This window comes from Galeopterus variegatus, unplaced genomic scaffold, assembly GCF_000696425.1.
Source record: "Galeopterus variegatus unplaced genomic scaffold, G_variegatus-3.0.2 Scaffold154, whole genome shotgun sequence".
Taxonomy (NCBI): Eukaryota; Metazoa; Chordata; class Mammalia; order Dermoptera; family Cynocephalidae; genus Galeopterus; species Galeopterus variegatus.
Genome location: NW_007726265.1, coordinates 902,019 through 912,741, shown reverse-complemented (window position 1 = coordinate 912,741; position 10,723 = coordinate 902,019). Strand labels below are relative to the sequence as shown.

At 59.9% G+C, this 10,723-nt stretch overlaps 1 protein-coding gene across 2 annotated transcripts; it reads right to left on the bottom strand.

Annotated features, from left to right (window-relative positions):
* Positions 1 to 1,405: 1,405 nt before the first annotated feature.
* Positions 1,406 to 10,664, bottom strand: EFNA3 (ephrin-A3). 2 transcript variants are annotated; one of them, XM_008592757.1, is made up of 5 exons: positions 10,473 to 10,664; positions 3,831 to 4,144; positions 3,335 to 3,400; positions 3,071 to 3,148; positions 1,406 to 2,851 (listed from the first exon to the last, which is right to left on the bottom strand). In XM_008592757.1, the coding sequence occupies exons 1-5, from the start codon at positions 10,598 to 10,600 to the stop codon at positions 2,721 to 2,723; spliced, it is 717 nt and encodes a 238-aa protein (XP_008590979.1). In that variant the 5' UTR covers positions 10,601 to 10,664; the 3' UTR covers positions 1,406 to 2,720. The 2 variants fall into 2 exon arrangements, with proteins under 2 accessions (XP_008590979.1, XP_008590985.1); XM_008592763.1 differs by lacking the exon at positions 3,071 to 3,148 and having other exon boundaries at positions 10,473 to 10,648.
* Between the last annotated feature and the right edge of the window lie 59 nt (positions 10,665 to 10,723).

The window sequence follows — 10,723 nt, the reverse complement described above, 5'->3', positions numbered from 1 at the left end:
ATTCCATTTCCCAGGTTTTATGGGTACAGAGTGGGACAAAACACAGGCCCTGCTTCCAAGGGCTCACTCTCACAATGCAGCTGGCAAGAGCCACAGGGGAACACAGGAGGCGCACTGACTCAGGATCCAGCCTGTCCTCACAGTGCCAGTTAGAGAACCTGGATGGGACAGAGTCCCATGGGTGCACAGTTTGGCAATTAGAAGGTGTTAGAGAGTGAACAAAAGTAATGCATTTTGCACCCCGCCCACCAAGCTGACTCCTGCTTGACCTCATTCCTTTGTTTCACTGACCAGTTATACATCAACCCTAGGGCAAGCTCTAAATGGAACATAGTTTTCTGGGAGTGAATGCAGGTGGCGTCAGTGGTCTGAGCACTCGCATCACAAGACCCCCTGCCTCACAGATCACAGGATACCTGGTGAATGATGTTATCAACTTATTTTTCTTAAGATGTTTCCTTGAAGTTATACTTAGTAACAGAGCTTTTGCTATATGTCCTTTGCCTAAACCCAGAGAGCTAGAGCTCTCATCTACTATAGAAGTCTGATTCTTTGCTGTGTGCAGATTTCCTGTATGTAAGTCACTCCTGTAATAGATATTTCCAATTACCGAATTGGAAATTGGAATTTGCTTCCTTCTTCAGTCTCAAGGTAACTTCTCAGTTCAGAGTGCATTATACTTTAATCCCTTCCTCACACAGAAGGGCACCGTCTTTCTGGGCCAGTGCACTTGGCTCTGCAAGTGAAGTCCCAGGTACATTTCAGCCCCTATCCCCATCCCCTTACATAGAGCCTGCACATACAGCTCTGAACTCACCCAGCCTGGCTTCCTGAGAAGTGGTCTTTGACCGTTTCACCCGTTCTCCCATCTTTGGCATTCTCTCCCCTCTACTCTCCTGATGAATGAGGGGTGCTGAAGTTATGTGCAGCCCCAGCTCCAGCCAACTCCCAGCCCTTGGGCATAATGTTCTTAAATGAATAAAATTACAAAAGGTTATAAAGGTAATCAATTATATTGAAACACAGTTACCGAAACATTTACATTTTTTGGTATAGTAATATATATGCTTTTTATTAACACATTAAAAATGAGGAAGGTCTAACAAGTATGATCATTTCAAAGTAGTGATGAGCGTAAATATTTTGAGATATATTCAACGACTATAGTGCAGTCTGAAAACATCTGTGATTTCTGTTGGTTACAATGTCACGGGTACAGTTAATACTACTGTGGCTTGTTGCCCAAGTACATAAAAGAATGTTAAATTTCAGCTACAGGTAAATGAATATAAAGATGTAATTTCTTCCCTATGTAGGTTCACAAACCCCCTAAAATCCATAGACCCCAGTCAAGAACCTCTGATTACAGAATGGAATGGGAAGAAAAGAAGAGAACCATCACTCATTGAGCCTTTAACTCCCAATGTTATTTAATCCTCACCAACCTTGACAGAGATATATTACAGCCCAGTTTTTCTGATGGGATACCTGAGGCTCATAGAGAGTAAATGATTTGCTCAAAATCAACCAGGCCCAGCATGGAAGCCCCTGCTGCTCTCTCCACACACAACTGCCTTTCTTAAAGGAGAAAAGCCACAAAACAAGGTGTTAAGTTGACTCTTTGGTCCTAGAACCCACTCCTCCTCCCCAGGCCTTGTGACCTGCGAGGTTTAACCAGAATAATAGAAGGGTGATGGCCCCTTGAAATCACACATACTCAGTTATTTTTATCTCCAGTTTATTTTTTTAGACTAAGAGCAGAGTATGAAAGTCACAGCCAAAGCACTTGAAAAAGGCCCAGGAGAATGGGTGGGGACCACATAGGGTAGGCAGGGCAAGGTCCTGGGAGTTGGTTCCTGGCTCAGGGCTGGAAGGGAGGGGGCGTTATTGTCTCACGGTCTCCAAAAGTGTCTGTGCGTTGCATAGGTCCTGTCTTCACAGAAGACAAAAGAGGGGCCAGGGGGTCCCCCAGGTGGGGGGGGCCTAGCCTGGTGGAGAAGGGGTCTGAAGCTGGAAGGGGAAGTCGAAGGTCAGGGGGTTAAAGAGGGAGAGGGACTCTGTCTGTACATTATATATAGAGATATAGAGTCTGTACATGCCTGCCTGGCACCCCAATGCCCACCCCTTGCCATCCTTGTCCACTGCCCGCCCCACCAGGGTTTTCTACTTGTAAACTTGGATTCAATCCAAACCACAGTCCTGGGAGTAGGAGTGGGAGTGGGGGAGGAGGACGTGCTTATTGCTGTAAACAGGGGAAGGGGGCGGCGGGCGGTGCCACCCCTCGCCCATCTAGTCCCCTCCCCATGTTCTGCCCCTGGAGGACAGTGATGGGGGTGCCTCCTATGCTTCGATTTGCTCTCTCTGGGGCATATTTGTCTCTCTAGGGGAACAAACGAGGAGGACACCAGGGGTCAAGAAAAGGTACCAAGGGGCAGGGAGTCCTGAGCACTGCCCTTTAATGGCCCCCAGTTTGGTACCAAACATTACCAGAGCCACAAGGCTACCTGGGATCCAAGGCTGTCTCTGTGCCTGGTCCACTATAGTGCCCTACCGGGGGGAAGGGAGCAGAGGGGACAAGCACAGATGTATGGTGCTGACCCCACTTCCAGCCATGGGAAGAGGGGTCTAGGCCCCGGCTAGGTTTCCCTTGCAGAGAGGCCAAAAGCTTCCCACTCCTTCGCGGCCCCGCCCCGACTCTCCCGACAAGGGAGGGGGCAGAGCTAGGAGGCCAAGAGTGTCATGAGGAAGAAGGCGATGCCCACGGCCAGGGGCAGGTGTTCCCGCTTGGGGCTGGTCCCGCTGATGCTCTTCTCAAGCTTGGGCACCTGGGGGTTCGCTCCCTCAAAGTCTTCTGTGGACAGATGAATAGACAGACTGGTGAGGGCTGGGCTACGCGCCGGGGTAGGGGCACGCGGCAGCGGCAGCGGCAGCAGCAGTGGAGCCAGGGATGTGACCACCCACGGGGGCAGGAAGGATCGGTGCCCCCGGGGTAAGGCATGCGAGATGAGCAGGCAGAGGGAGGGGGCTGCGGTTCCAGCAGTGGCCACCAGAGGGCGCTGCGCAGACTCACCCAGCACGTTGATCTTCACATTGGGGCCCATGGTGAACTGGGGGAGAGTGGGGACCGGCTTCTCCCCGGAGTGCGATGCTGCGGGGTGGGGTGCGGGTGGGGAGAGAGGAGGGGAGAGTCAGGGCCAGGATCCCCTCCCTCTGCTATAGCTGGGGAGCAAGCCCCCCTCGCCTGTGCCCTCCGCACCCACCCCCAGGAAGCCGGGAGAGCCCCAAAGCAGGGGAGCCGAGGATAAGGGCACGGCTGGGAGCCGGTTTTACTCACTTGAGGCGCAGCAGACGAACACCTTCATTCTCAGACACTTCCAGTGCAGGTTGTGGGTGGGCGTGGCTGGGGAGGAGACTGGGCCTGAGTCGCTTTCGATCAATTTGTGCCCTGCGCCCTCACTCAGAAACTGTCCTCACCCCTTCCAAACTGCCCCTCCCTTGGGCAGTTTCCTTCAGTAGATCCCCTACCCTTTGGACATTTGTGTCTGTGGCTCCGCCCTCAGCCCTAGAAGCCCCTTTGATCCCGACCCCGGAATGTCCCTCAGAATCAGTGACTCTGCGGCCCAAACTTGGGGTTGTCTCCAAACCCCTCTCTTAGCCTCACAACCCCGCCTGAGCTGAAACCCAGTCCCCACGCCTCATCCCGGGGTATCACTGTTAGCCAGAGACCCCGCGACAGCCGCATCGGCCCGCCCCCGGACCCACGGGACTCCACCCGCTGGCTGTCACTCAGACACTAACTTCTAGGCCCCGCCCTCCCAGGCGTCACTCACAGATGTAGTAGTACTCGTGGCCGGCGTGGAACTCGTAGCCCAGCGAGAAGGCGCTGTAGCGCTGGAACTTCTCCGAGAACTTGATGGGGCTGTGGGGGGCGTGCGGCCGGTTGCATTCCCAGCGCTTGAAGCCCTGGCTGGCGTTGCAGGTGCGGTAGCCGCTCCGGCTCACCATATACAGCACGTACTGCTCCGCCCCGCCCCCGGGCCCCGGCCCCGCCCCGGGGCCCACCCCCGAACTATTGTAGTGCGGGCAGTAAATATCCAGATAGTCGTTCACGTTCACCTGCACCGTGTAGCCCTCTCGCCGCAGGCTGTGGGAAAAGGAAGCGGGTCAGAGAGAAGAAACCCCAAAGCCAACCCGCTTTCCACCTCACCGCTCCGCAGACCTTCCCCAGGGTCCGCGGAGCCTCCCGACTTTCCCTCCGAGTTTCCTCTCTTCTCAGCCCCTGTCTGTCCCCAGGGCCCTAGTGCCGCCGGTCCCCGCGCTAATCTTCCGTGCTCTCTCCTTCTTGATATGTCCTTCCCCTGGCGGCCACCAGAGGGTAGCAAAGGCGCAGGGTAGCCCTGCCTGCCTCCAAAGGAAAGGAGGGTAGGGAGAGGGGCGGAGGGAAGAAGGGAACATACGCTTCGGTTGCCACGGAAACGGCGCAGGCCCCAGCGACTCCAAGACCCAGGCCCGGATTTCCTCCGTCCATCCCCCATAATTCTCCAGCCGGGAGGAAGGATAGAGGGGATGGAAGCGAAGGTGAAAGTGGGAGGGATCCCTTCCGAGGGACAAGCACCCTCCATCGCTTCTCCCGGCATGCTTCCCTGCTGCTGCCGGTCCACACCGCCTAGGCCCGTCCGACAGGACCTGCCCTCACATTCGCATGTACGGCGGCTTCATGCATCTACATGCATAAGTTCTATGGCACACACACAAATATGTCCACCGCCCACTCAGAGGCGGCATACACATAGGAAAGCTAGGTTTTATGTGTGGTGGACCGCATACCAGTATTGGTTGACCCCAGCAATCTCAGGCTCTCTCCCTGCCCTCCCACACTACAGTATCGCTCGCCTCTGTACCTTGAGTCCCGCTGACCTCCACCCCGAGGCTATAGACAATTAGGTCCCCAATAACCTGACACAACAGATCAGAGAGCTAAGGGACTCAACACCAAGGCTCCACGTGGCATCATGCCAACCAGCCAGAACCTGTCTCATTATGCACCTCCCTCCTCAACCCAGGCATCACTGCCCCCCTTAATGATGCTAGGAGGAGTAGTGGGTACAGTGCCCAGACAAGATGGCTCTGCCTCTTACTTCCCTCATCTCTCTTTGGGACAGGGAAACGGATGCTGGGTCCCTTGCTGGATCCCCACCTGCCTTGCTAGTCACCATCAGGGTGTTGGTCTTAACAACCTTGATGGTGGTCCTGAGTGGTGTGGAGATTGGAGAAACCACTGAATGGAGACAGAAACTCAGAGAAGTGGGCACGGGTTTTCCCTAATGTCCTTAGGGTAAGAATGTACACATCTTGGCAGGGAGAGGGGAGTATGGTGTGTCAGGGGAGGCATGGGGTACTTGGCAAAATATCAATCCACTGGGGTCCCCAGTCCCTGGGAACTCCCTGAGGGGACTGGCTCCCCAAGTCACCAGGCACCACCCAGTTCCACAAATAGTAATTAGATCCATTAGGGAAACGAACTTGGAGGCCTCTGTATGGGGTGGGGCCTAGAGGGTCCCTCCCTACCTTACCCTACCTCCTTGGCTTGGCCTGTGCTCCCTCACCCCAAGGCCCTCTTTCCATCCTGGCAGTAAGGCAAATAGGTGAGAGCTGGTGTTTGGGCACCCCAGTAAGAATGGGCACGGCCTCCTTGAATCATCAGGAACGCCACCAGCCCCACTTGGTTCCCATGGGAGTGATGGGTCACTCAGGCCCCTCCCTGGCCCTGGCACTCAGGTGGGCAGGAGTCTCGGCCTGGGGCGCTGGGAGCAGGAAAACGGGTTAGACCAGGCCTGGCTCCCAGACACCACCCCAAGCTTACCAGTTCATCCCCAACCCTATAGTCTCCTGCTCCTCCCCTCAGGCTTTGGGGAGGGGGCCGCACATGGTAGGGTGCCAGGCCTGGAGCAGCTGCACAACCACACTGGGGCCTCTGTCCTGGAGCCTCACCCACGTTTCCAGTCCCACTTTGAAAGTAGCCCCTCCCTGGTGCACCGCCCAGTCCCCCTACAACACAACCCATTCAAGCAGGGAGCAAGCCAACTCCAGAGGTATTCCTACAGGTACCTCAGTTTCCTCAGGGGGGTGCCATTGGCCTTATAAAAGAAGTTGCTGGCCTATCACAAGTGAAGAGAAGCCACCTCTTACCTGTCCCTGTGCTGGGTGGCAGGAACAGTCCCTGAAATACTCCCCACAGCTGGGCCTGTGGGAGAAAGACCTGCTGGTGGGATGGTTGCGCCCAGTTGGTATCTGGTGGACAGGGGGCAGAAAGGCTGGGTGCCAGGAATCCCTAGCCACAACTCCTGGGTGACCTGAGGTTCCTGCTTGGCTTGGGCAATTTAATTGAATCTGTCATCTCCTTCATCCTGGCGGTGAAGGGGGAAGGGCCGCTACGCCCCAGAGAAACCCGCGTCCAGGGCCGCATCCCCCCCACGGGGGTGGTGGGCGGGCGTGGGCTGGGATCTGGGGACCGGATTGTGCCCTGCCCCTTCAATCTGCTCTCTATTCTTCCCCGACTTCAGCCCCTACTAGCCTCCCACCTCTCTCGCAGAAAGGCGAGTGTTGACACACCCCATCTAGAGGGGGTGTCCCCTCACCCCGTTATTTCGGTATCTCCCGGCTGGCACCGCCCCGAGGCGCTTCCCGACCCTTCTCTCTCTCCTTCAATGCCCCGCCTGCCCTCACCTGGCCCCACTCAGCCCTGAGTGTCTGCGGAGGGGGAGGGGTGGGCTGCGGGGGAGCGGGGAAGGAGCAAACCTCTCCCCCCGGGGCAATTAGGGGCAGGTAAACACGATGTCTAACAAGACCAGGGAGTAGGGAAAGGATCTCAAGGGGCCCTGAACTTGTTAAATCCCTGCCCCCGGCCTCAGACGCGGGGGTGCACCGTTGAGGGAATGGAGGGGGGAATGTAAAAAGACCGGACCCGGGTTCTTCTTCCCTCGAGCGCGCGCCCCCGAGGCCGCGCGCCGCCCGCTCCAGCAGGCGAGGCCGGACCACGTGTGCGCGGCGTGGGGTCCGCGCGCCCAGGCTTGGGAAGTGGGGGGCGGTGGTGGCGGGAACGCTCGCGGGCGGGGTGTGCACGCTGACACCCCCGCGCCCCTCAGGCGCCCGTCTGAGTCTTGCCATCCTGGGTCTGGGCCCGGGGCTCCGGCCCTGAACTTGTTAAATCCCTGCCCCCGGCCTCAGACGCGGGGGTGCACCGTTGAGGGAATGGCGGGGGGAATGTAAAAAGACCGGACCCGGGTTCTTCTTCCCTCGAGCGCGCGCCCCCGAGGCCGCGCGCCGCCCGCTCCAGCAGGCGAGGCCGGACCACGTGTGCGCGGCGTGGGGTCCGCGCGCCCAGGCTTGGGAAGTGGGGGGCGGTGGTGGCGGGAACGCTCGCGGGCGGGGTGTGCACGCTGACACCCCCGCGCCCCTCAGGCGCCCGTCTGAGTCTTGCCATCCTGGGTCTGGGCCCGGGGCTCCCCCGGCCGAGTCGAATGGGGAGAATCGGCGCGCCCGACACCCCCGCCCCTCCTCCCTGCGACAGCGGCGGCGGCGGCGGCGGCGAAGGTTTATTGATCTGCAGCGGCGGAGAGGAGCGAGAGACCCGCCGAAAGCGAGACACACAGAGACTGAGGGAGAGGGAGAGACACACCGAGCGAGAGGGCAGATGAACAGAGACCGGATTCACGGAGAGGGGAAAGGGAGGGAGACACACGAGAGAGAGGAAGCCAGAAGCCGAGAGGGGAAGGGAGGAGAACGGGAACGGAGAGACTTGGAGAAGCGAGAGGCGCAGAGGCCTACAGGGAGTGGAGACAGCGACAGAGAGACGCAAAGGGGAGAGTCAGGGACACAGAACGGTGCAGGGCAGAGACTCGGTGACTGGGAGAAAACAGAGAGAAAGACAATCAGGGACGGAGTAGAGCCTCAATAAATATTTATTCAGTGAATGTATGAATGAAAAAGAGATCAGCAACAGAAACATTTCAGAGATAAAGAGACAGGGTGACAGCTAGAGAAAGACGTTCCTGTGGCTTCTTGATCCAGGGGCCAATACCAACACCCGTGCTTAGTTCTGCAAAGAAATGAAGCACAGGCAGGAGGCATATATTTGGCCATCAGCCGACCCGCCTCCAAATTCAATTCCGGGTTCAGGGGACCCCTCGACCTCACACTCTCATGCTTCCCTCCAATTTAGTCCCCCATCTCTAGTTTCTGGGCCAGGTTGAGAACAGATCTCGCCTATCCCGAGGGACTAAACGGAGGGGCTGAGCGGGGGCGGGGGAACAGAGGACTAGGTCGTGGCTGCTGTGCAGGGCACTGCCCCCAGGTCTGTCAAAGGAGGCCGTCGCACGTGTCCCACCAGCACCCTCCCATGTGACCCCAGGAGGCGGGGTCGCAAGACCCTCCCCACGTGACCCCAAAGGGCAGAGACCCTCCGCACGTGACGGGTGGTGGGAGCCAGAAGCCCAGCTCACGTGACTGGGGGGAGGGGGCGCGGGAGCCTGTGGCTCGGCCCAGCCCCGCCCCCAGCTCCCCGGCCCTCTCCACTCCCGGCTCCGGAGCACGTCGTTCTCACGATTTATGGGGCCGCGGCTGCCGCAGTGAGGGAGCCGGGGAGCCCGGGCGCAGCGGCAACAAAGGCCGGGGAAGAGAGGCGGGGGCGGCGGAGGCCTCCTGGCCCGGTGCGCGCCCCCTCCTACCTCTGCGGGTCCAGGCCCGCATGAGAGTGGAGAGGACAGAAAGGAAGGCTCCCGGAACCCGGGCTTCCCCACCCCCTCCCGGAGCTTTCACCTGCGCCCAGGTGTATGCGGGGGAGGAGAACCTGATCAACACCACCCCAAGGCTATTCCCGTATACCCCACTCTGGCTTCCCCTAAGAAAGCTGGAGTGCCCCAAGGGTAGCGGGGAATCCAGGGCCCCTCACCTGCGAGCTCCCCACTCCCCGACAGACTCTAGCGGGGCGGGGAGCAGACGTGTGAGTCCGGGGGAGGGAGACAAGCTAGATAGAGCAGGGGAATCAACCCCCAGCGCCCCCCGGAGTTCTCGGAGTCCCGCTCGGGGTGGGGGGAGGGGCCGCATCCCCACCCCCGAGGTTTCCATGGGAAGCGAGAGGGGGGCGTCATTGGCTCATCCCCACCCCCAGTCTGACACTCCGGGCGCGAGGAGAGAGAGGGGGAGGCGCGGAGCCCCAAACAACAAAGAGCGGAGCGGCGAGCGGCAGCCCCTCCCCCGGGAGGTTGGGGGTCGCGGCCGCCCGGCCCTCCTGCTTCCCTCCCCTGGGGTCTCGCCATTTGCTTCCTAGTCACCGCCCGGGGTGGGGAGCCACAGACAGTGTTGCTGCCACCGCCCGGGCAGGTGTGACAGTGACCCCCGCGTCCCCAGGGATCCCCCCTACCAACACACAGACACACACTGAGGCCGGGCTGATACACACGGAGGCTCGGCGGGGAGGAGAAGACAAGGGCAGCGAGGACTGAGGCGAATGAGGACCCATCCCCGCAGCCGGCACCCGGCCGCGGGGCCACACACCCCGGGAAACCACACGGCCGCCCTGACACCCGCCCAGACCGCGGCGGCGCCAACAGCCACCCCAGCCCAGACGCGGCCAGCCACGAGGACACCGACCGCAGCCCCTTCCCCGACTCGCCGCCTGCTTCCACCCCCAGACGATCGCCGACGCAGACACACAAATCACACACTCAGACACACACGCACACTGACAGCCGCGCACGCCTGCTCACACTTGGAGCCATACGTCGTCCCCAGCCCGGGCGAGTGTGTGCGTGTGTGACACGCCGACATCTCCCTGCCTCCTTCCCTCTTGCCGGTACCCCACGTTCCCATACTAACCGAACAGCACTCCCAGGGTCCCCCAACTCAGCAACCCAGGCCCAGCTCACCCCAGCCGGGTTTATCCACACAGCCAGAGCAACACACTCGTCTTCGTTCTGGGGAGGTTCTCTGTTGGACTCCTTGCCTCAGCTCTGGACCCCACTTTTAAAAGCAGGAATCCTAGACAGGACTCCTTGAAACCCTGATGGCTGAAAACAGGTCATCTCTGGGCTCCCAAACGAGGCGGCCTATCCCCAACACATCGGTACCTCCAAACCCCAGCCCCGCCGAAGGGAATGAGGATGGGGGGGACTGTGGGACAGGGGCACACTTCTCCATCGGCGGGTGTGGAGAGAAGCCAAGATGCGGGGGGGGGGGGTCCCCAGCAGTCTCCGCACGGCCCGAGCGCTCCTTACCATACCGCAACAGCTGCTCTCAGACACCCCCCGAGTTTCACAGACGCCCACAGAGTGCGTCCTTCTCTCCCGCGCCTCCCAGCCCCCAGCTCTGGTCTCCCAGGACTCCCACCCCAGGTTCCCCCAGGACTTCCCGTGCCCACCAGCTCCCTCTCTCACTGACGTGGGACGCGCGGGCTCCCAGGGCCCCCGACTCACTGCTGGTTGGAGCTGTTCCAGTATACCGCATGCCGGTTTCCCAGCGCCCCCCCGGGCCCCTGGGCCAGCAGCGGCAGCAGCGGCACGGGCACAAGCAGCAGCAGCAGCAGCAGCGGAGCCGCCGCCATCCCCGGAGCCGCCGCCGCCGCCGCCCCCCGACTGAGCCCCGCGCTCCCGGCTTCTCGGCTTCCCAGCTCCCTGCTGCCGCCGCCGGCCCCCAGTCTTAGTCCACGCCCCCAGCACTTCCCTCC